This window comes from Sapajus apella, unplaced genomic scaffold (genome assembly GCF_009761245.1).
Source record: "Sapajus apella isolate SASKATOON/1434 unplaced genomic scaffold, GSC_monkey_1.0 scaffold12, whole genome shotgun sequence".
Classification (NCBI taxonomy): Eukaryota; Metazoa; Chordata; class Mammalia; order Primates; family Cebidae; genus Sapajus; species Sapajus apella.
Window position 1 is genome coordinate 2,227,495 of NW_022436952.1, and position 21,087 is coordinate 2,248,581.

Below are 21,087 nucleotides of genomic sequence, written 5' to 3' on the forward strand. Positions count from 1 at the left end.
GACACAAGAAGCGGGGACCTCACCCCGCGAGCTTCCTTATAAACTCCAGGGCAGGGTCTGGGGCGCCATGTGTCAGCTTTCCTAGGTTTAATGCTGAGATGGCACTCCCAGGTGGCTGACATGAAAGCAGCCTCGTAAAAGGGTCAGCGTCATTAGGGTGATGAACCAGCTGGTGTTTGGCGATCCGAAGTGGATGAAAGGCGCAGGGTGAAGACGCCCTGCGTTACCCTGGCTTGGTTGGGCAGGGCTTTCAGAGAACGATGAAAGCTAGGGGAACTGGGCTCAAAGTGTCTCTTGCCTTTCCCGGGAAGAAGCCGTGGACGTACTCCAAGGTCAGAAAGATAGCAGTGGGGACTCTTTCCCTCCAGAGTCCTGGGTCACCTGGTCCCCACCCAAGTCAGACTCCCTGGAGCCTTTCAGGGGACTCTCTAGGATTGGAAGTTGCTATGGCAACGAGGCTCTTGGAATACTGAAAACAGCCAAGCCTTAGAGAGGCTACCACCACCTGTACACCCCACGTCCCACCCACGGGTAAAGTGGCGCCGCCTACGCACAGGAAAAGTCCCTGGGCTCCCGCCCGGGCGCGGAGACCACCGTGGACCTCCGGGGGCGGGAGGCCGCTCTGGTCCCAAACGGAGCCTCTCGCTGGTAGACTAGCTCGAGGGAGCCTTTCTGGGCGCAGCGCCGCTGAGCTGCTCTATGCTCCAACCGGAAGTGCTCTTCACCGCCTGCCTCCCACCCCACTCTCTGGTCCCGGCGGTAAGATGGCGGCTGCCGCGGAGTGCGATGTGGTAATGGCGGCGACCGAGCCAGAGCTGCTGGACGACGAAGAGGCGAAGAGGTAACCGGGTACCAGGGTAGTAGAGGGGCTCCGTGTCTCAGGAAAACCCAGTTCCTGCCGTGATGCAGCCCCCAGCTGTTGAGGCGATGCCCCGCCCTCCGCAAACACCCCCCACAACCTGAGATCAAGGCCGGATGGACCCCCTGAAGGGGCGCTCTAGGGGGTCGGCCTTCCTCTCCAGCTTCCGCTTGGCGAAGGACCTGAGACATGGCCTAGTTCAGCAGCTGAGAGGACGATCGTCCTTATAGGAGAGGCCGGGTCTCCGAGGGCAATTTCAGAGGTCTGATGCGAGGTGGGGGGAGGCGGCGCGGCGTCGATGACGACTTCCTTACATCGCCCCCGACCCCCGCCTTCTCTTGTTAACTTCTGTGCATTGTTGCCTGTCTACACTTTCCATCTCCAAAACCTTTGCTTTCCTCACCCCGTTTTCCCTAATTGTACCCCAGCGTTCACTAGTCTAGGGTTTGAGGTGAGTGTGTCTCCATAATTGACCTGATTGCCCCCTGGTTATCCCAGAAGTCAAAGATGATGAAGAAAAAAGGAAGAGCGAGGGGATTATCTGGTGTTCTACACGTGAGACTCCTCTTCCCCTGTCCTGCCTTATCCTTCCCAGCACTGTTCTTTCTTAAGCAGCAAGGAAGAGGGCAGCTGCTTGGGCGCTGTTGGCACTCCGAAGCAGCCGCAGTGGCTCGAGATTGCCAGTCGGACTAGCCAAGGGAGCTGCTGAGTGAGTGGTTTTCGAGAACACTCTACATTCTGGCAACAGTTAGGCCAGATTATTGGAAGTGGGGTTGGAACAGAGTTGTGGGTAGTCATACTTGTTCTAATCCTAAAACAGAATTGACAAAAAGGTTCTAGAAGTTTGGAGCCCTTTTCTCATCAGCTGCAGGTTAATCTGCTTTTGTTCAAGATGACTACAGTGCTCTCAGTCTCCTTCCCACATACTTTATATCTTTCATACCAAGCCCATTAGGTGTTCAGGCTGCTTAATTTGAGGTGGTGGTGTAGAATTAGTTCATGAGATCTGAAATCAGTATTCTGAAGTTTTTACTATCTGATTAAGTTAAAAATATAAGAGGTACTCAGGTGCAGTGAATAGTTATCAAGCTTGAGGAATAGTTATCAAGCTGTTATCACAGCCAATGTCTCCATCTGTTGGGAGCTGAGAGGTCTGACAAAGTGTAATAGGCCCCTGAGATATCAGAGAAGCCAGGAAACCAGAGTCTAGTCTGTGTTCTTAATTTTGAGTTTTCATGTTGTTCCTACTTCTTTCTAGGTATTTCAAGTTAAGCATCATCAACCCTTATACATCATTAAAGAGTTGCAAAATGGGAGACAAAACTCTGCCCAGCGAAGACAGAGCCTAAATTAATTGTAGAGATTTACTTGTATTTGGAAAGAGTTCAGTGGTTCTTTATATTATAAATGGGGACTTGGCCATAGGTAACTTTAAAAACTCATCGTCCTCACTGTAAATCTCTGATGCAGAGTGTCCCTATTTTGGACTTCATTTCAAAGCCTCCTATCTAAAGCAAATAAATTTCTTCAATCACAGCCTGAGAGGATATTCTGTCATAAAATTGGAGTAAATGAACCTGAAGACATATTATATAAAATAGGTTATGCTATAATGTGACCACATCACACAAAACATAGTATTTGGTAGCAGTACAATAAAATAAGTAAGGTAAACTACCTTATTTCGTGGAATTTAAGATGTCTTTAGGCCAGGCACAGTAGTTCACGCCTGTAATCCCAGCACTTTGGGAGGCTGAGGCGGTGGGTCACCTGAGGTCAGGAGTTTGAGACTAGCGTGGCCAACATGGCGAAACCCTGTCTCTACTAAGAATACAAAAATTAGCCGGATGTAGTGGTGTGCTCCTTTAATTCCAGTTACACCAGAGACTGAGGCAAGAGAATCACTTAAACTCTGGAGGTAGAGGTTGCAGTGAACCGAGATCACGCCATTGCACTCCCACCTGGGTAACAGAATGAGATTCCATCTCACATCATTTATTGCAGAATGCAAATTATTTTATCTGTCACTAAGAAAATATAACTGTAAATTAAACTATGACCACATGCATTGTTCCTGTAGTTCAAATAGAGAAAAAAAAATTTTTTTTAATTGGAAAAAAGCCTGGGCCTGGTGGCTCACACCTGTAATCCCAGCACTTTGGGAGGCCGAGGTAAGTGGATCACCTGAGGTCAGGCGTTTGAGACCAGCCTGACTAATATGGTGAAACCCCATCTCTACTAAAGATACAAAAATTAGCTGGGTGTAGTGGTGCACGCCTGAGTGGAGATCATTGCACTCCATCCTGGGCAACAAAAGCAAAATTCCATCTCAAAAAAAGAAAAATTAAAAAAAAAATGCATTCTTATCAGACTTTTATATTTCTCATATATAGCACTCTTTTTGACCTAAACATTTACTATATGTCGCTTCTGTGCACAAATCAAAAGGAAAATAAATGAAATAAACAAAATCAGTTTAACTTTTTTCCATATCAGACATCCTTAGACATCCTTAGAAGAATAAACATTAGGGGCTTGGCACAGTGGCTCACGCCTGTAATCCCAGCACTTTGGGAGGCCAGGGCAGGTGGATCACTTGAGGTCAGGAGTTCAAGACCAGTCTTACCAACATGGTGAAACCCCGTCTCTGCTAAAAATGTAAAAATTAGCCGGACATAGTGGTGCACACCTGTAATCCCAGTTACTCAGGAGGCTGAGGCAGGAGAATCGCCTGAACCCAGGAGATGGTGGCTGCAGTGAGCCAAGATTGTGCCATTGTACTCCAGCCTGAGCAACAAGAGCAAAATTCTGCCTTGAGAAAAAAAATAAAAGTAAACATTAGGCTCTGTTAGTATGAAAAAGCCTTGTTTATATATGATTTTCCAGTGCTGAAAATAGGGTAGAGATTTAGAAGCTTTGGAGGGAGGTGGTTTTATGTTTTTCATGTTTCCTGGATTCCTTATAGCAGAGGGCAGTGATAGGAACATCCATTACAAATGCCCTTTTACTATCTGGCTTGGTTAGAGTTCTTTGGCCAAGTTCCTGCCTCTCTCGTTACAGTCCTACTACCAGTTCATTTAGGGATACAGGAGGTAATGGGTCTCTTGGGTTGTTTTTATGAGGTTCAGCAAGGAGTCCTTCCTTCCTTACATCTTGGCTTAAAATGTGTCCTGCTGCTGCTAAATTGTCACAGTCCCACTGGGGGCAAAATGAGAGGAGCTTGTAAGACGTTGGACTTCACAATTGCAGCATTTTAAATGGCTACATGTTTTAGTTCCTTAGCTTTAGTGTCTCTAGAGAGAAAAGAAATGGATTTCAATTTTTTTGCATGTCACACTGACAAAGTTCTTATAGCAGCCAAGAAGCTAAAATAAGGCTAGGCATAGTGGCTCATGCCTATAATCCTAACACTTCATGAGGCCAAGGTGAGAGGATTGCTTGAGCCCTGAGGTTTGAGACTAGCCTGGGCAACAGAGTGAAACTAAGTCTCTACAAAAACATTTAAGGCTGGGTGGGGTGGCTCACCCCTGTAATTCCAGCACTTTGGGAGGCTTGAGGCCAGGAGTTCAAGACCAACCTGGGCAACATGGCGAAACCCCATCTCTGTTTAAAAAAATACAAAAATTAGCTGAGTATGATGGTGCATACCTGTAGGCCCTGCTGCTGCTGGGGAGGCTGAGTTGGGAAGGTTGAGGCTACAGTGACCTGTGATCATACTACTGCACTCCATCCTGGGTGATAGAGTGAAACCCTGTCTCAAAAAAAACAAAAAAGATTGGGGCTAAAATAAAAGACATGTAGTTGGTACTCCAAAATAGATCAGGATTCCATTCATGAAGAGTAATTCTCTTTGCTCACCAGAACAGGCAAAGCTATTTATAAGCTAGAGGGTTAAACTTCAGATGTTTCACATTTCAACTAACTTAAGGCTTTATGTTTTCCTGGGAAGTTGCTGGACTGCTTTACCTAATATGGGAATACCTGGCTTTTTTTTTTTTTACTATTGTACTTTAGGTTCTGGGGTACATGTGCAGCTCACACAGGATCGTTGCAGAGGTACATAGGGAATACCTGTCCTGAATAAAGGATCTCTTATCATATGTCCTGGGCTGGGAAACGGCTTGGTCTCTATAGGGAGTCTTTCTTATGGTAAACTTGAGGGATTTCAAATGGTTGAGTTTTTTTGTTTTTTGAGATGGAGTCTGGCTCTGTTGCCCAGGCTGGAGTGCATTGGCGTGGTAACGGCTCATTGCAACCTCCATCTCCCGGGTTGAGGCAATTCTCCTGCCTCAGCCTCCTGAGTAGCTGGGACTACAGTTGCATGCCACCATGCCCGGCTAATTTTTTGTGTTTTTAGTAGAGATGGGGTTTCATCCTGTTATACAGAATGGTCTTGATCTCCTGACTTCGTGATCCACTTGCCTCAGCCTCACGCCCAGCCTCAAATTGTTTTTCAAAGAGAAAACACTTCTTTGTCTCAGCACATACCTAGTGTGACCGGACAACAAGATCTAAAAGAATCAAGGGATCCATAGACTTAAGACTCAGGACATCCTTACCTGATTCCTTGAGCTGATAAGCTTAACTTCTCTGTATCTGTTTTCTTGATGGACACAAATAAGAGCAATCATTATTAGGCCCTTACTACCTAAGTATTGTAAATTCTTTGTAGATTAGGATTTTGCCTTTTATTTCTCTGTTCACATTGTTAATAGGAACAACTGAACTCTGAATTCATATCCCAGGGTCCACTGTAGTTGCTATTCATTTCCTGCAGCTTTGCCTGGTGTTTTTGAGTTTGTGGCCTTACTTAACTGAAGAGTTTGTGGGCATGCCTCCCCACTTTCTTCCTTACCCTGTTTTAGATTCTTAGGAATGTATCCTTCTAATATTCCTCTTGAAGTTTCAGAGCAAACAGCTAGACATTTTAGTAAGCCTGCAAACTGAGTGGGAATTTATCTTTGAACTTGAACCTAAATCAGTGAGAAACACTTTTTTCATTTTGCTATGCACTAAATGTAGTCAGAAGTGAAGAAATGGGAGATGGGAGGAGAAATGAGTCATGGTTAAGGATGGGATAAACCTAGGAGTACAGAATTCTGAATACCAGCAAATTAATTGAACTCTGATACTAACAAATGGCAAAGTAGATAATCATAATTGGAGCAGAGGTAGAGTATAGAGAAAGCTTCTCTGTTACTCTTTAGTTCAGATTCACATATTAACTAGTGCCAGAGAAACAGGAATTTTGAGAAAATATTGGGCCAAGTGAGTGGCAGTTGCTCTAGCCTCTAGTCCATTCCCAACTACCAGAACTCTGATTGGCTGAAAGCCCAGCCTTATTGTAATTCCAGCCAATCAGGGATTAGTTTAGTCATTGAAGCTAGTATTTTAAAGGTTTTGAAAAGCTGAGTACTGGGCACTTGCTGTTTCCTTCTTTCTCCAGGACTTTAGAAGATTGGAGAACAATGGTCAGCAGCTGCCCAGTTGCCTTGTGGCCTGATGCAAAGTCCCTCTGAGAGCCCATTTCTCTCTTACTCCGCTAGTCTTTGGTCCCCTTTCTCCAGCGCTGAGTGATGTGGAAGTTACTTAGAGGTCGTTCCAGGTATTATTTTAAATTTTCAGAAGTAAGAACAAAATTCAAAGTGTAGTTATCTCAGTAGGCTATTCATTTTATTGGAGTGACACCATTTTTTTCTTCTCCAGTCCAGATCAAAATGGTAGTTCGAATGTTTTACCCTCACCATTGGTAAGAATATGAGTGGGTAAGGCTTTTGAGAATGGCAATAGGAGGAATGTATGACTATCAGGGTCTTATTCTGAGACCTGAAATTCTATTGGCCTGTGACTTACAATTTGTGTGGGGAGTCCAAATTGTCAGATAATCGGTGTTAACCATCTCTTCTGATTTTAATATTACTTTTGGAAAGAGTGTGAGGGGCAAGCAGGACCCTCTCTTGTTTTTGGAGTTTCTGTCCTGAGAGTTCTTCCTTGGATAGTTTGCTCTGAGACAGTTCATCACCTGTCAAACTGAGGAACCAAGACAACTTTAAGAAGTAAAATACCAGTTGACAATCCAGGCTCCTCCTCACTTTGGTTCCCATCTCCACCCCACCTCACCCCATCCCAGAAAAACTCAGGAAGCAGCCTTTTTCTTAATTGTAGTTCCTCAGTTTTAGATTTTTGATGGGTGCTGGTGTCCCTATAGTGGGAGATGTCACAGAATGGGGAACCAAGGGATTGAAAATGGTGGGTTTGGGGATATGTTGTGAAAACAAGCCTCTGGCTAATGCTGAAAAGCTGGTGACTTGTATCTTCAGAATGGTTTCAGAGAAGCAGGTTTTCTAACGTAGCTTTATTGTTGGGTCTCCTCTTCCCCAGGGATAAGTGAAGGAGAGGTAGATCCCATAGATTGTGACACTTCTCATTTAAGGACCTAAAATAAATTTAAAACTCATAATTGAGACAAGTATTTTCAAGTTAATATCTTTCTGTCTGCAGTGATAGGATTTTTGTCAGGATTGAATTGGTTGCTTGCTGTTTCTTCCCTACTGAATGAGGCATAGCCAGCTGTAGCTTACTGCCTAGTGTCCTTCCCTGCCTGAACAGTAGGGAGTGCTGCTGCTTTTGTAGACAGTCTGTGACTCCTCTTGGTTCATTTTGGGTCCCTTCTGACTACACATGTTGAGGCTTCCCCTTGAATGTCCACCCAGAGAACAATTTCAACTGGTATGTTAAGGAATTTTCTTCATCTTCTACTTTCCCTCTTTTTTATGGGGGAGGTTTGGAGCGTTGTTCCAATTGTGCTTTAAAGTGAAAACTGTCTATTCTGTAGGAGATTGGGTGAAGAAAGCTGGGTAGCAGGTGGCTTTGCTAAAAGGTAGCAGTTGGGTAGTGCTTACCTTCTGTTTTTTCTGGATAAGCACCCAGGTAAGTACCTTGCAATGTTTGTAGAATTATTCTAAGTCATATATCTATGGTCCGGTATAATGGCTCACATCTGTAATTCCAACACTTTGGAAGGCTGAGATGCGCGAATTGCTTAACGTCAAGAGTTTGAAGACCAGCCTGGCCAACATGGCAAAACCCCATTTCAACTAAAAATACAAAAATTAGCCAGGCATGGTAGCAGGGCCCTGTAATCCCAGCTACTCAAGAGGCTGAGGCAGGAGAATCACTTGAACCTGGGAGGCAGAGGTTGCAGTGAACTGAGATCACACCACTGCACTCTAGTCTGGGCGACAAGAGTGAGACTCCATCTCACAAAATATGTATCTGTATCTATATATATCTATACCTGAGACTTCCACTTATCCGTGTGAAACTCATATTGACATTTCATTCCTGTGGGGTGTTTTTTTTTTTCTTTTGTTTTGTTTTGTTTTTGAGACAGAGTTTTAATCTGTCACCCAGGCTGGAGGCAGTGGCTCTGTCTTAGCCCTCTGCAACCTCTACCTTCCAGGTTCAAGCAGTTCTCCCGCTTCAGTCACCCGCCATCATGCCCAGCTAATTTTTGTCTTTTTGTAGAGATGGGGTTTCACCATGTTGCCCAAGCTGGTCTTGAACTTCTGACCTCAGGTGATCAACCTGCCTTGGCCTCCCAAAGTGCTGTGCTGGGATTACAGGCACGAGCCACCATGCCCGGCCTAGTTTTTTTTAAAGAAGAAATTTTTTTTCTGGCTGGGCACAGTGGTTTATGCCTCTAATCTTAGCACTTTGGGAGGCTGAGGTCGGTAGAGTGCCTGAGTTCAAGAGTTCGAGACCAGCCTGGGCAACATAGTCAAACCCCATCTCTACTAAAATACAAAAACTTAGCCAGGCATGGTGGCACGTGCCTGTAGTCCCAGCTACTAGGGACGGTGAGGCACAGGAATCGCTTGATCCTGGAAGGTGGAGGTTGCAGTGAGCCAAGATAGCGTCACTGCACTCCAGCCTAGGCAGCAGAACAAGACTGTCTCCAAAAAAAAGAAATTTTTTTCTTGAAAAAGAAACTAAATGACTGGCTTTTGGTAAGATATAATAGAAGTTAGGCTCCTGGGCCCCTTTTACTTTATTCTCTCATGAAGGTCAGGGAGAGTGCAACATGAAACAGGCCCTGTGACATGCCACTGGGGACAAGAGGTCTTGGACCGTGGGAAGGAAGAAAGAATTTCTACTCTGACTGGCTGAGATCCCGCGAATTCTGACGGGTAGAGGGCATTTCTAGACCACAGGCAACTAGTAAATTTGACTGAATAAAATAAATGGAGCACAGCAATCATAGAGTAAGGCGACATTTTGGGAGTAGTAAATATAAAGAGGAATGCATAAGGGATATTGACTCATTGACAGTATAAAGTATTATTTTTAACAGCCTAAAGAAAAAGAAAGATATCTTTTTCTAAAAAATGTCTCAGTGCCAATGAAATATTCTGCAAAATCAAAGGCCACTAAACACTCCTCTCCTCTGCCAAAAGAAATCATTTTATCTTCAGTTGAAATTTCAGCAAAACCGAATTTTTTCTTCCACTTCAGGAATAACAATACATCAAGAAAATGAAAACAAAACTTCATTCAGTCTGCTTTGATTTAAACTATTATTAATGGTTTTTAAAGAGCTTAACTTTATTAAAAATATTATTCTAACCAAATACTTGAAATAAAAGCATGTGGCAGCCGTGTGCAGTGGCTCATGCCTGTAATTCCAGCACTTTGGGAGGCTGAGGCTGGAGGATTGCTTGAGCCCAGGAGTTTGAGACCAGCCTGGGCAATGAAGGGAAGTCTCATCTTGACAAAAAATCAAAAATTTAGCCAGGCATGGATAGTGATTTGTTCCTGTAGTCTCAGCTACACAAGAGGCTGAGGCAGAGGAGTTGCTTAAGCCCAGGAGGTCAAGGCTGCAGCAAACAAACAAAACCAGGGCCAGGCACAGTGGCGCAAGCCTGTAATCCCAGCACTTTGGGAGGCTGAGGCAGGTGGATCACCTGAGGTCAGGAGTTCAAGACCAGCCTGACCACCATGCTGAAACCCTGTCTCTACTAAAAATACAAAAATTACCCAGGCATGGTGGCAGGCGCCTGTAGTCCCAGCTACTCGAGAGGCTGAGGCAGGAGAATCGCTTGAACTCAAGAGGCAGAGGTTGCACTGAGCTGAGATCATGCCATTCATTACACTCCAGCCTGGGTGACAGAGCAAGACTCCATCTCAAAAAAAAAAACAAAACCAGACCGGGTGTGGTGGCTCTCGCCTGTAATTCCAGCACTTTGGGAGGCTGAGGTGGGTGGATCACGAAGTCAGGAGACTGAGAACATCCTGGTTAACATGGTGAAACCCTGTCTCTACTAAAAATACAAAAATATAGCTGGGTGTGGTGGCACACACCTGTAATCCCAGCTACTCGGGAGGCTGAGGCAGGAGAATCACTTGAACTCGAGGGGCAGAGGTTGCAGTGAGCCGAGATCCCACCACTGCGCTCCAACCTGGGCGACAGAGCAAGACTCCATCTCGAAAATAAAAATAAAAAATAGAGTCCACATTTCCTAGGTTACAAATGTTGCAGAATAATGAAACCATGCTGGTCTATTTTTCATGCAGTGAGGTGGGATAAATTTTAAAATGATGAAGAATCTCATCCCTGTTTTAATAATCTGCAGATACGTGATATGTCAGGCAATTCCAGAGAGAACCCAGCCATGTTAATGACATTTTTAAAACTACCACACAATTAATTCTGCATTAGTGGAGGCTGAGTGAAGTTTGTGATTGCTTCTTTAATTGCTAAAAGTTAGACTAGTTGGCCTAATGCAGAGATCTTGCTTAAGTGTTCAACTTGGATGTATTTCAAGAGAAAATGGAAATTTTTATAGGGTACCTAATTTGGGGCATGTCACAACGTCAACTATGATGTTTTAATGTGTTTTTAATTTTGTTGAGCTGTAAATGTGCAAAGTTGGCTAGCGATCATAAGCCCAAGTTGTCTGGTTTAATCACATGATGCTGAGCCCTGCTAAGACCTGTGTGATACCAAATGATTCCCTTGGCATTGTTTGTTGGACTAATTAGTGTCAGCAATGAATGAATGCTGAATTGAGAGAGAGAGAATGTAACTGCGTGTCCAAAGGATATACAGATTTTAACCAACATTTGGTGTAGAAGAGCAAGCTTTCAAAGCTGCAATTTTCTTACTGGTGGTTTTGTTTTTTTGAGACAGTCTTGCTCTTGCTCAGAATGCAGTGGTAGAATCACAGCTCATTGCAGCCTCAACCTCCTGGGCTCAAGCGATCCTCCACTTTAGCCTCCCAAGTAGCTGGAACTACAGGTATGCACGCCCAGCTAATTTTAAAATTTTTGTAGAAACAGAGTCTCCCTGTGTTTCTCAGGCTGTTCTCAAACTCCTGGGCTCAAGCAGTCCTCCTGTCTCTTCCCTAAAATGCTGGGATTATAGGCATGAGACATTGTGCCCTGCAAGGTTGTTTTTGAAAAACAAATACATTTTAAAATAGCAGAGGAGGCTGGGCATGGTGGCTTATGCCTGTAATTCCAGCGCTTTGGGAGGGTGAGGCAGGCAGATCACCTGAGGTCCAGAGTTTGAGACCAGCCTGACCAACTTGGAGAAACCCCATCTCTACTAAAATACACAATTACCCAGGTGTCGTGGCGCATGCCTGTAATTCCAGCTACTCGGGAGGCTGAGGCAGGAGAATCGCTTGAACCAGGAATGTGGAGGTTGCAGTGAGCAGATATCGTGCCATTGCACTCCACCCTGGGCAACAAGAGTGAAACTCAGTCTCAAAAAAAAAAAAAAAAAAAGAAAGCAAAGAATACCAAGAATGGGATGTTGTCTCTGAAGGCCAGGAATTCCAGTGCTGATCCTGTTACGGGAGATCCTCCATGCATCCAGATAGGACAGATTTTTTTTTTTTTTTTAAATAAAAATATGGAACGCTTCAAGAATTTGTGTGCCCTTCTTGCGCAGGGGCCATGCTAATCTTCTCTGTATCGTTCCAATTTTAGTATATGTGCTGCTGAAGCGAGCACAGGACAGATTTTTTGGAAAACCTTTCAGTAGCTGTTTTCACACAGATTTGTTACTGGCAATTAAAATGAAAAGACTGGATTGGTGGAGATGGAGTCATTCCCAGCATCTCTTGGTGAATCAGAGCTGTGAAGCTTGTTCTGCTTAGAAGTTGGCCCAAGGATTTGGTGGGAGAACTGAATAAATTAGTTTTAATCTAAAAGCCTTGACACTAACAGGATGTAGGGGAAAACATAAGCTTCTAGGACTTAGGAGACCTGTGCAGCCATTTTGGGTGCCTCACTAGCTCTTCCTCTGTTGGAGGTTAGGTGAAATTATTGCCATAACCACCTCAGAAGGCCATTTGAAAATCTTGGCCAGGTGTGGTGGCTCATGCCTGTAATCATAGCACTTTGGGCGGCCTAGGCGGGTGGATCATTTGAGGTCAGGAGTTTGAGACCAGCCTGGCCAACATGGTGAAACGCTGTCTCTACTCAAAATGTAAAAATTAGCTGGGCATGGTGGCACACGCCTGTAATCCCAGCCACTCGGGAGGCTAAGGTGAGAAAATCACTTGGACCCAGGAGGTGAAGGCTGTAGTGAACCAAGTTCATGCCACTGTGTTCCAGCCTGGGCAAAAGAGTGAGACTCCATATTAAAAAAAAAAAAATTGAAAATCTTCATTGGAAATGCTTTGAAAATCTGAAACAACACTAAAAATATATTGTAGTTGTTAATAATACCATCAGGTCAGTTATGGCCAAGTCTATATTGTGCTGTGGTATTATATTTCAGAGTTGAATCTGAATTTAATTTTGTAGCCACAGAAAATAATCTGTAGTTTAGTCTATTTGGAATTCTTTTTTTTTGATTGGTCTAGGTGAAGCCAATTAATCCCAATTCTTCTTTTCTCAGTACTGGTGTGTTTCAGCAGGTACATGTTATAACCTCACTTGTCTATCAGATGAATTGACCCTGGCACTGAGTGACAGATGCCACCACCAAATTGTCCTCAATCCCAATGTTAACCAGCTCTTCTCCTTCTTTTCCAGTCCCACGCCTTTGACATCTCATCCTTCAGTCTCTTTGCTGTAAAGGCAACTTGAACAAGCGTCAGCCCTTTCTCAGACTTCCAGGGCAGGACTTGAATGGATTTGACCCTGGAATTGTTCCTGATGCAGCCTTGTTCAGTTCTTGCTGCTGCCATGCTGGATTCCAAAGATCCACTCTTTCCTCGACTGGTCTCGCAGGGTCAGGCCCATTGGTTAAAGCTTGTTGTGTATTTGGTGGGGAGGTTCAAAATGAAGGAGGGACTCCAGTCCACTTTGGGCATTGGACCTGGAGGCAAAAAATAAGCGTTCAGTCTAAAAGCACTAAGTCCCCATTGTTTGGGCAGCTGTTAATCAGCCACGTTTCTATGAAAATAAGTCCTTTTCATGAGACAATTGTGTGGGAATAGCTAATTCTGGCCTGATGCTGTGCAGTGTGAGGTTAAAAACATGGTAACTTGTCACAACACAATTCTTCTTGTTCTTTTTGCTGTGGGCTGACTCTACATTACTTGCTTTGTTTGCTCTAGAATGGAATCTACTCACCATTTACTAAAATGAAATGCATTTCTTTGGGGAGGCAAAGTCCATTTCACTAGGTCTTGCATCTTAAAGAGAAAGGAGCCCTGCTTCCTCTATGACTAATTATTAGGAATGTCATTTTGCTTATTTAAATACCAATTTCGGTTCTGGGATTGAATATTATATGCAGGGTCTACTATGTGTCTTAGTTTAAAGAAATTTATATGTGTTGTCCACATATTTTGTCCATGTCTTATTCCTTGTAGTACAGATTAATTTTCAAAATAGTTAGCAGTAAGTGAGGTAAGCATCAGAGAGAAAGCTTGGCATAAGTGCACAAGCTTTGTATTCTGACAAATGTGGGTAATATCCTGACCTCAGGCAAGTTATTTAACCTCTAGGCCTTATTTCCTCCTTTGAAAAATGGGAATAATGAAGTTCACTGGACTGTGTTTAGAGGATAATGTATGAAAAATCCCTGGCCTCAGTAATTATGAGTAATCTTCCACCAAAACCATCCTTTGCATTTTTTCTAGAAGTCAGTTCTGAACTCATGATCTCCATAGGGTAGTGTTTCAGGAAGGAGGGGCTGGGGACACCTTTCAGCAGCCCTGGACGCTGTTTCACTTTTGACTAACAAGCTTTATACCACGGACACGGTGTCTCCCCACGTACCTAGATGTCTTTGGTTTTCCTCAAAGATTTGTGTACTCTTAGCCACTAAGCAGCTGAAGAACAGGCTAGATCTTCTCTGATAAGAGTTTGGGCCTAATGTCTTACTTTGGAATTTGCTACTCCATTTCTTCACAGCAGTTTGACTAATAGAAATCCAGTATTGGGGAAGCCATTTGTTCAAATCCCTTGGCCTGCCTGCTCTTAAAGGATAGGCTCCTCAGAGATTTTATAAGCACCTTGCTTAATTTACAGTTACAGGATGGTGTATACCGTGTAGCCGATTTCAGTTGGTCCTTTACATCTTGTGATTGGGGGATCTTTCTTGGAGATTTATAATAGCAGATGGCTTCTTTACATCATTGTGACAGTTGGTATAGACATTTACCCAAGCAGATTTATATCCATCACATTTCAGATCTGTCAGCATTTAGAGGTCATTCCCATTTTCCTTCTCCTTTCTTCTAGCAGCCTTTTCATATTAGTAGGGCTTGCCAGGACAGTGATGGACAGAGAGGATCACCTCAATAAAAGGAGGGCAGCTTTGCCAGTTTGTAGTTTAAAATACGTAAGTAAATCACAAATCTCCCTAATGCAGATATCCATAGACTCAAGCTGTAAATTGCTATACCATCACCACCGTATAAGAACTATGACTTTTGTCCCCACTTCAGGCAACCCTGAACTAGGTTCTTTTTTGCATGTGAACAACAGGAAAAGAAAGACGCTTCCTTATAACAAAAATGATCAGACATTTAGTTATGTTGCAGTAATCATTTCAGTAAAGAATTACCTTTATCATTTAAGTTGTGGAGTGGAATGATTTTGAGTATCCCAATAGAGGTTACTAGTTCTTTTAAAACATTGTCGGTCATGTCCGATTTTCTTCTAGGTATTTGCTCAGGAATATAATTCCCAATTATATAACATTGTTCCTTTAGGAAAGCACACTTTGTCTAATGGCACAGTTTCAAAAAATAGATCTTAGAGGTAGGGAAAAAAATTCTATAACCCAGTTGCTGAATATATAAGGTACTGGAGGGAGCGCAAAGGGTGCAGCAAGTACCCACATAGATGTGATGGGCAGAGGGAACACCATTGGATGGGTGCTCCTTATAGTATGGCACTGGCAGCCTGTACCTCATATGTCCCTGTCATCCATGGTCTTAGTCTCTGCTGTCACTCAGCTCTGTTCCTATCTGAAACACCAACATGCTATGCTTTTAACTCTTGCCACCTACCTTTGCTCTGCTTGTCCTTCAGTGACAAATGCATGAGGCACTTTTCAGGAGATGAAATAATTAAAACTCTTGAGGATGTGACTCATTTCACATTGAGAAATCAGTTGCCCTTGAATGGAGTAACCACTTTTCCCCTAAGTTTGCAAAAGAGGCTGCGGTTGTGACATGGTGGAAGGAAACAGAAAAATTCCTTTCCATGAGGGAATGTCTAAATTCATGTGTCCTGTGGGAGGAGGACTACAGGCAGAAATAGCGAGGTGAGGCAGGAACATGAGAGGGATTTTCTTGATTTAGTTTGAATATCTAAGTGACAAAAAGGAGCATCTGAAGAACTTAGATTCTTTCATTAGCACCTCCTTTTGGTCCATTGGCCTATTGAACAAATCTATAAATTCCTTCAAGTATCACACTGTTTTCAGCTCAGTGTGCTGAGGGCTCTAGACCAAAGATGACTCCGTAAGATTACAGAGGTTATTCCCTATGTGCAGTAACATCATTCTCATTCTCTTTCATTTTCAGGGAAGCAGAGACTTTCAAGGAGCAAGGAAATGCATACTATGCCAAGAAAGATTACAATGAAGCTTATAATTATTATACAAAAGCCATAGGTGAGAAAGTCCTGATACTCTTGCTAGAAAACACTTACTTGCCGAATATTATTAAAAGCTGCCATTTGTGGTGGCTCATGCCTGTAATCCCAGCACTTTGAGAGGCTGAGGCAGGTTAACCACCTGAGGTCATTAGTTCAAGACCAGCCTGGGCAACAAAACAAGACTTCATCTCAAAAAGATAAAAAACGTTGTCTCATGCCTGTAATCCCAACACCTTGGGAGGCCTAGGCGGGTGGATCATCTGAGGTCAGGATTTTGAGACCAGCCTGGCCAACATGGCGAAACCCTGTCTCTACAAAAATTAGCTGGATGTGGTGGTGGATACCTGTAACCCAGCTACTTAGGAGGCTGAGTCAGGGAGAATCACTTTAACCCAGGAAGTGGAGGTTGCAGTGAGCTGAGATCATGCCATTGCACTCCATCCTGGGTGATAAAGCAAAACTGTCTCAAAAAAAAAAAAAAAGAAAAGGCCAGGTGCAGTAGTAGCTCATACCTATTATCCCAGTACTTTTGAGAGGCCAAGGTGGGCAGATCACCGAAAGACAGGAGTTCAAGACCAGCCTGGCTAACACAGTAAAACCTCATCTCTACCAAAAATACAGAAATTAGCTGGGCCTAGTGGCGTGTGCTTGTAATCTTAGCTACTAAGGAGGATGGGGCAGGAGAATCGCTTGAACCCAGGAGGCAGAGGTTGCAGTGAGCTGAGATCACGCCATTGCACTCCAGCCTGGGCGACAAGAGTAAAAAACTCCATCTCAAAAATTAAATTAAATTAAATTAAAAAATAAAAGTAGCTTCTCTCTGAGAAGTAGCTTTTTGCTTAGTAGATTAATGACTGTTATTGTGTGAACTCCTGAAGGAGTTGTGGCAGCATGTGCCTGCCACACATAAAAACTTTTTTCTTTTTCTTTTTTTTTTTTTTAAAAACTTTAAAAATTTTTAAAAATAAGCCGGGCGCGGTGGCTCAAGCCTGTAATCCCAGCACTTTGGGAGGCCGAGGCGGGTGGATCACGAGGTCAAGAGATCGAGACCATCCTGGTCAACATGGTGAAACCCCGTCTCTACTAAAAATACAAAAACATTAGCTGGGCATGGTGGCGCGTGCCTGTAATCCCAGCTACTGAGGAGGTTGAGGCAGGAGAATTGCCTGAACCCAGGAGGCGGAGGTTGCAGTGAGCCGAGATCACGCCATTGCACTCCAGCCTGGGTAACAAGAGTGAAACTCCGTCTCAAAAAAAAAAAGAAAAAAAAAAAATTTTTTTTTAAATAGAGAGAGGGTCTTACTGTGTTGCCCTAGCTGCTCAAACTCCTGGGCTCAAGTGATCCTCCTACCTTGGCCTCCCAAAGTGCTGGAATTACAGGCATGAGCCACCGCGCCCAGCTATGATAACTTCTTCTAACTGGGGTGGGTAATTTTTCTTTTGACAAATTACAGGCAATTCCAGAAATATTGAATGTTATGTCAAAATAATACCTACCTAAATGCATTTCAGTCATTGCCAATTCATTTACTACCTTAGAGAATGGCCTTTGTACATAAAAATGTCTTAGTTATCTCCATGCTTAATTTACCAGCATACTTTAATCCTATGTCATCATTCTTCTCACCTAATTTGTTTACCCCAACTCAACATGCACATTTCATTTTAATATCTCATTATACAAAACATAGTTCATTAAGATTAATAAGCTGCCCCGCCCCTCAAAAGATAATCATTGCACTTTAAAGCTGTATCTTATTTTGTTTTAAAACTGATTATATCGGCCGGGTGCGGTGGCTCAAGCCTGTAATCCCAGCACTTTGGGAGGCCGAGGCGGGTGGATCACGAGGTCAGGAGATCGAGACCATCCTGGTCAACATGGTGAAACCCCGTTTCTACTAAAAATACAAAAAAAACATTAGCTGGGCATGGTGGCGCGTGCCTGTAATCCCAGTTACTCAGGAGGTTGAGGCAGGAGAATTGCCTGAACCCAAGAGGTGGAGGTTGCGGTGAGCCGAGATCACGCCATTGCACTCCAGCCTGGGTAACAAGAGTGAAACTCCGTCTCAAAAAAAAAAAAAAAAAAAAAAAAAAAACGGATTATATCATTGCTTCTGTCCATTTGCACAGGCAGTCAGAAATTTGGCTATAGCCTTTTATTTATTTATTTTTGAGACAGTGTCATTGTTACCAAGACTGGAGTGTAGTGGCACAATCTTGGCCCAGTTTCAAGTGATTCTCATGCCTTAGCCACCTAAGTAGCTGGGATTACAGGTGTGTGCCATCATGCCTGGCTAATTGTTTTGTATTTTGGTGGAGAGTTTTGCCATGTTGGCCAGGCTGGTCTCGAACTCCTGGCCTCAAGTGATCTGCCCATCTCAGCCTTGGTCTCCCAAAGTCTTAAGATTGCAGGTGTGAGCCACCGTGCTGGCTATGGTCCCTTTTTTTTTTTTTTTTTTTTTGAGATGGAGTCTTGCTCTGTCTCCCAGGCTGGAGATCTCAGCTCACTGCAACCTCCGCTCCCACATTCAAGCAATTTTCCTGCCTCAGCCTCCTGAGTAGCTAGCACTACAGTTGTGTGCCACCACTCTCGGCTAATTTTTTGTGTTTTTAGTAGAGACAGGGTTTCACTGTGTTAGCCAGGATAGTCTCAATCTTCTGACCTCGTGATCTGCTCACCTCAGCCTTCCAAAGTAGTGGGATTACAGGCATGAGCCGCTGCACCTGGCTGGCCGTGGCCTTCCAAAGGGAGCATGTCAGGGTTGGGTGCAGTGGCTCATGCCTGTAATCCCAACACTTTGGGAGGCTAAGGCAGATAGATCACTTGAGGCCAGGAGTTCAAGATCAGCCTGGCCAACATGGCAAAACTTCACCTCAACAAAAAGTACAAAAATTACCTGGTCATGGCGGCATGTGCCTGTGGTCCCAGCTACTTGGGAAGCTGAGGTAGGAAGATGGCTTGAGCCCAGGAGGCGGAAGATACAGTGAGCAGAGATCATGCCACTGCACTCCAGCCTGGGCAACAGAGCCAGACTCTGCCTCAAAAATAAATAAATAAAAATAGAAAAATTACCCAGGTGTGGTGGCGCATGCCTGTAATCCCAGCTACTTGGCTACTCGGGAGGCTAAAGCAGGAGAATCACTTGAACCTGGGAGGCAGAGGTTACAGTGAGCCAAGACTGCACCACTGTAACCTCACTGCACTCTAGCCTGTGCGGCAGAGTGAGACCCTGTCACACACACACAAAAAAACCATCTCCACGAGAAAAAATAGTTTGTCAGCATTACAGATTGACTCCCTTAACGTTGTTTGGAGGGAGATGCCCTCTACTTTTTTTTTTCTTTTGAAACAGAGTCTTCCTGTGTCACTCAGGCTGGAGTGCAATGATAACGCTCTTGGATCACTGCAACCTACACCTCCCAGATTCAAGCAATTCTCATGCTTCAGCCTCCCGAGTAGCTGGAATTACAGGTGCCCACCAGCATGCCCAGCTAATTTTTTAATTTATTTTAGTAGAGACAGGGTTTCACCATGTTGGCCAGGCTGGTCTCAAACTCCTGACCTCAAGTGATCCTCCCCTCTCAGCCTTCCAAAGTGCTGGGATTATAGGCATGAGCCACTGTGCCCGGCCCCCTCTAAGTTTTCAAAGCCAGGGACCTGTTCTAAACTTTGTTTTATATTCTGCTGCCTTTCCTCTAGATATGTGTCCTAAAAATGCTAGCTATTATGGTAATCGAGCAGCCACCTTGATGATGCTTGGAAGGTTCCGGGAAGCCCTTGGAGATGCACAACAGTCAGTGAGGTTGGATGACAGTTTTGTCCGGGTATGTATGTAATGGGACTGTTTGGGGAAGGCTGGGTTGCTGCAGTTGAGTTTCTCTAACCCAGTGTTTCTCAGACCTGACAATACTGACATTTGGGACCGGATTATTCTTTGTTGTGGGGGACTTTGCTGTGCATTACAGATTGTTGAGCGGCATCTCTGGCTTTTAATCACTAAGTATGAGTAGCACCCTCTCTGCCCAATTGTAACAACCAAAAATGTCTCCTAACATTGCTAAATGTCCCCTGGAGGGCAAATTGCCCAGGTTGAGAACTACTGCTCTAGTCATTTTCATTCTGTGTTTGTTTGTTTGTTTGTGACGGTGTCTTGCTCTGTCGCCCAGGTTGGAGTGCAGTGGCGTGATCTCAGCTCACTGTAACCTCTGCCTCCCAGGTACAAGCAATTCTCCTGCCTCAGCCTTCTTAGTAGCTGGGACTACAGGCATATGTCACCACGCCTGGCTAATTTTTGTATTTTTAGCAGAGATGGAGGTTCACCATGTTGGCCAGGCTAGCCATGAACTCCTGACTTCAAATGATTCACCCGCCTCAGCCTCCCAAAGTGCTAGGATTACAGGCGTTGAGCCACTGCACACAGCCTCTGTGTTGGTTTTCTGTGGGTGTTTGTTGCTGCTCTTGGTTTCTTTCCACTTGGCCAGTCATGCTCCTTTTCTTCCCTCTTTGTGTTCTAGGGACATCTACGAGAAGGCAAGTGCCACCTCTCTCTAGGGAATGCCATGGCAGCATGTCGCAGTTTCCAGAGAGCCCTAGAACTGGATCATAAAAATGCTCAGGCCCAGCAAGAGGTACGGGTCTGATCCTGTTTCTATCAAAAGAAGCAGTGTGGTATATGTGGGAGGAGTGGCTACTTGAAAGTCAGTACTGAGGTCTAGTCTCACTTCTGCCATCAGCACACCTGGGTGACTTTAGGCGAATTTCACAGTCTCTTTAAGCATCAGCTTCCTAATCTGTAAAATGGTTTTGAATAGGATTGACAGCTTTTTTTTTCTTTTTCATTTAAGTTTACTGCTTAAAGACAGCTTTTAAAAATCTGTGAAAATGGAAGCATTTCTGATGGCTGAGGAATAAGTAAATGCTTCCAGGGACCGATTTGAATGAGGTTAAAGAATTTTTGAAGGGCCAGGCGCGGTGGCTCAAGCCTGTAATCCCAGCACTTTGGGAGGCCGAGACGGGTGGATCACGAGGTCAAGAGATCGAGACCATCCTGATCAACATGGTGAAACCCCGTCTCTACTAAAAATACAAAAATTAGCTGGGATTACAGGCACGCGCCACCATGCCCAGCTAATTTTTGTATTTTTAGTAGAGACGGGGT

General features: G+C 44.2%; 1 protein-coding gene and 1 non-coding gene across 2 annotated transcripts in view; one reads left to right on the forward strand and one right to left on the reverse strand.

The window, feature by feature from the left end:
* Positions 1–486: 486 nt before the first annotated feature.
* DNAJC7 (DnaJ heat shock protein family (Hsp40) member C7) overlaps positions 487–21,087 on the forward strand; it is a 36,513-nt gene continuing 15,912 nt past the window's right edge. The window contains exons 1-4 of the mRNA XM_032279297.1: positions 487–841; positions 15,856–15,944; positions 19,629–19,753; positions 20,444–20,566. Of these exons, the coding sequence (XP_032135188.1) occupies positions 765–841; positions 15,856–15,944; positions 19,629–19,753; positions 20,444–20,566 (414 nt within the window). The 5' untranslated portion in view covers positions 487–764. The remainder of the gene's footprint in view (positions 842–15,855; positions 15,945–19,628; positions 19,754–20,443; positions 20,567–21,087) is intronic.
* LOC116553632 lies at positions 11,769–11,875 on the reverse strand. Its single transcript, XR_004269852.1, has one exon. It is a non-coding gene; the product is annotated as a U6 spliceosomal RNA (small nuclear RNA).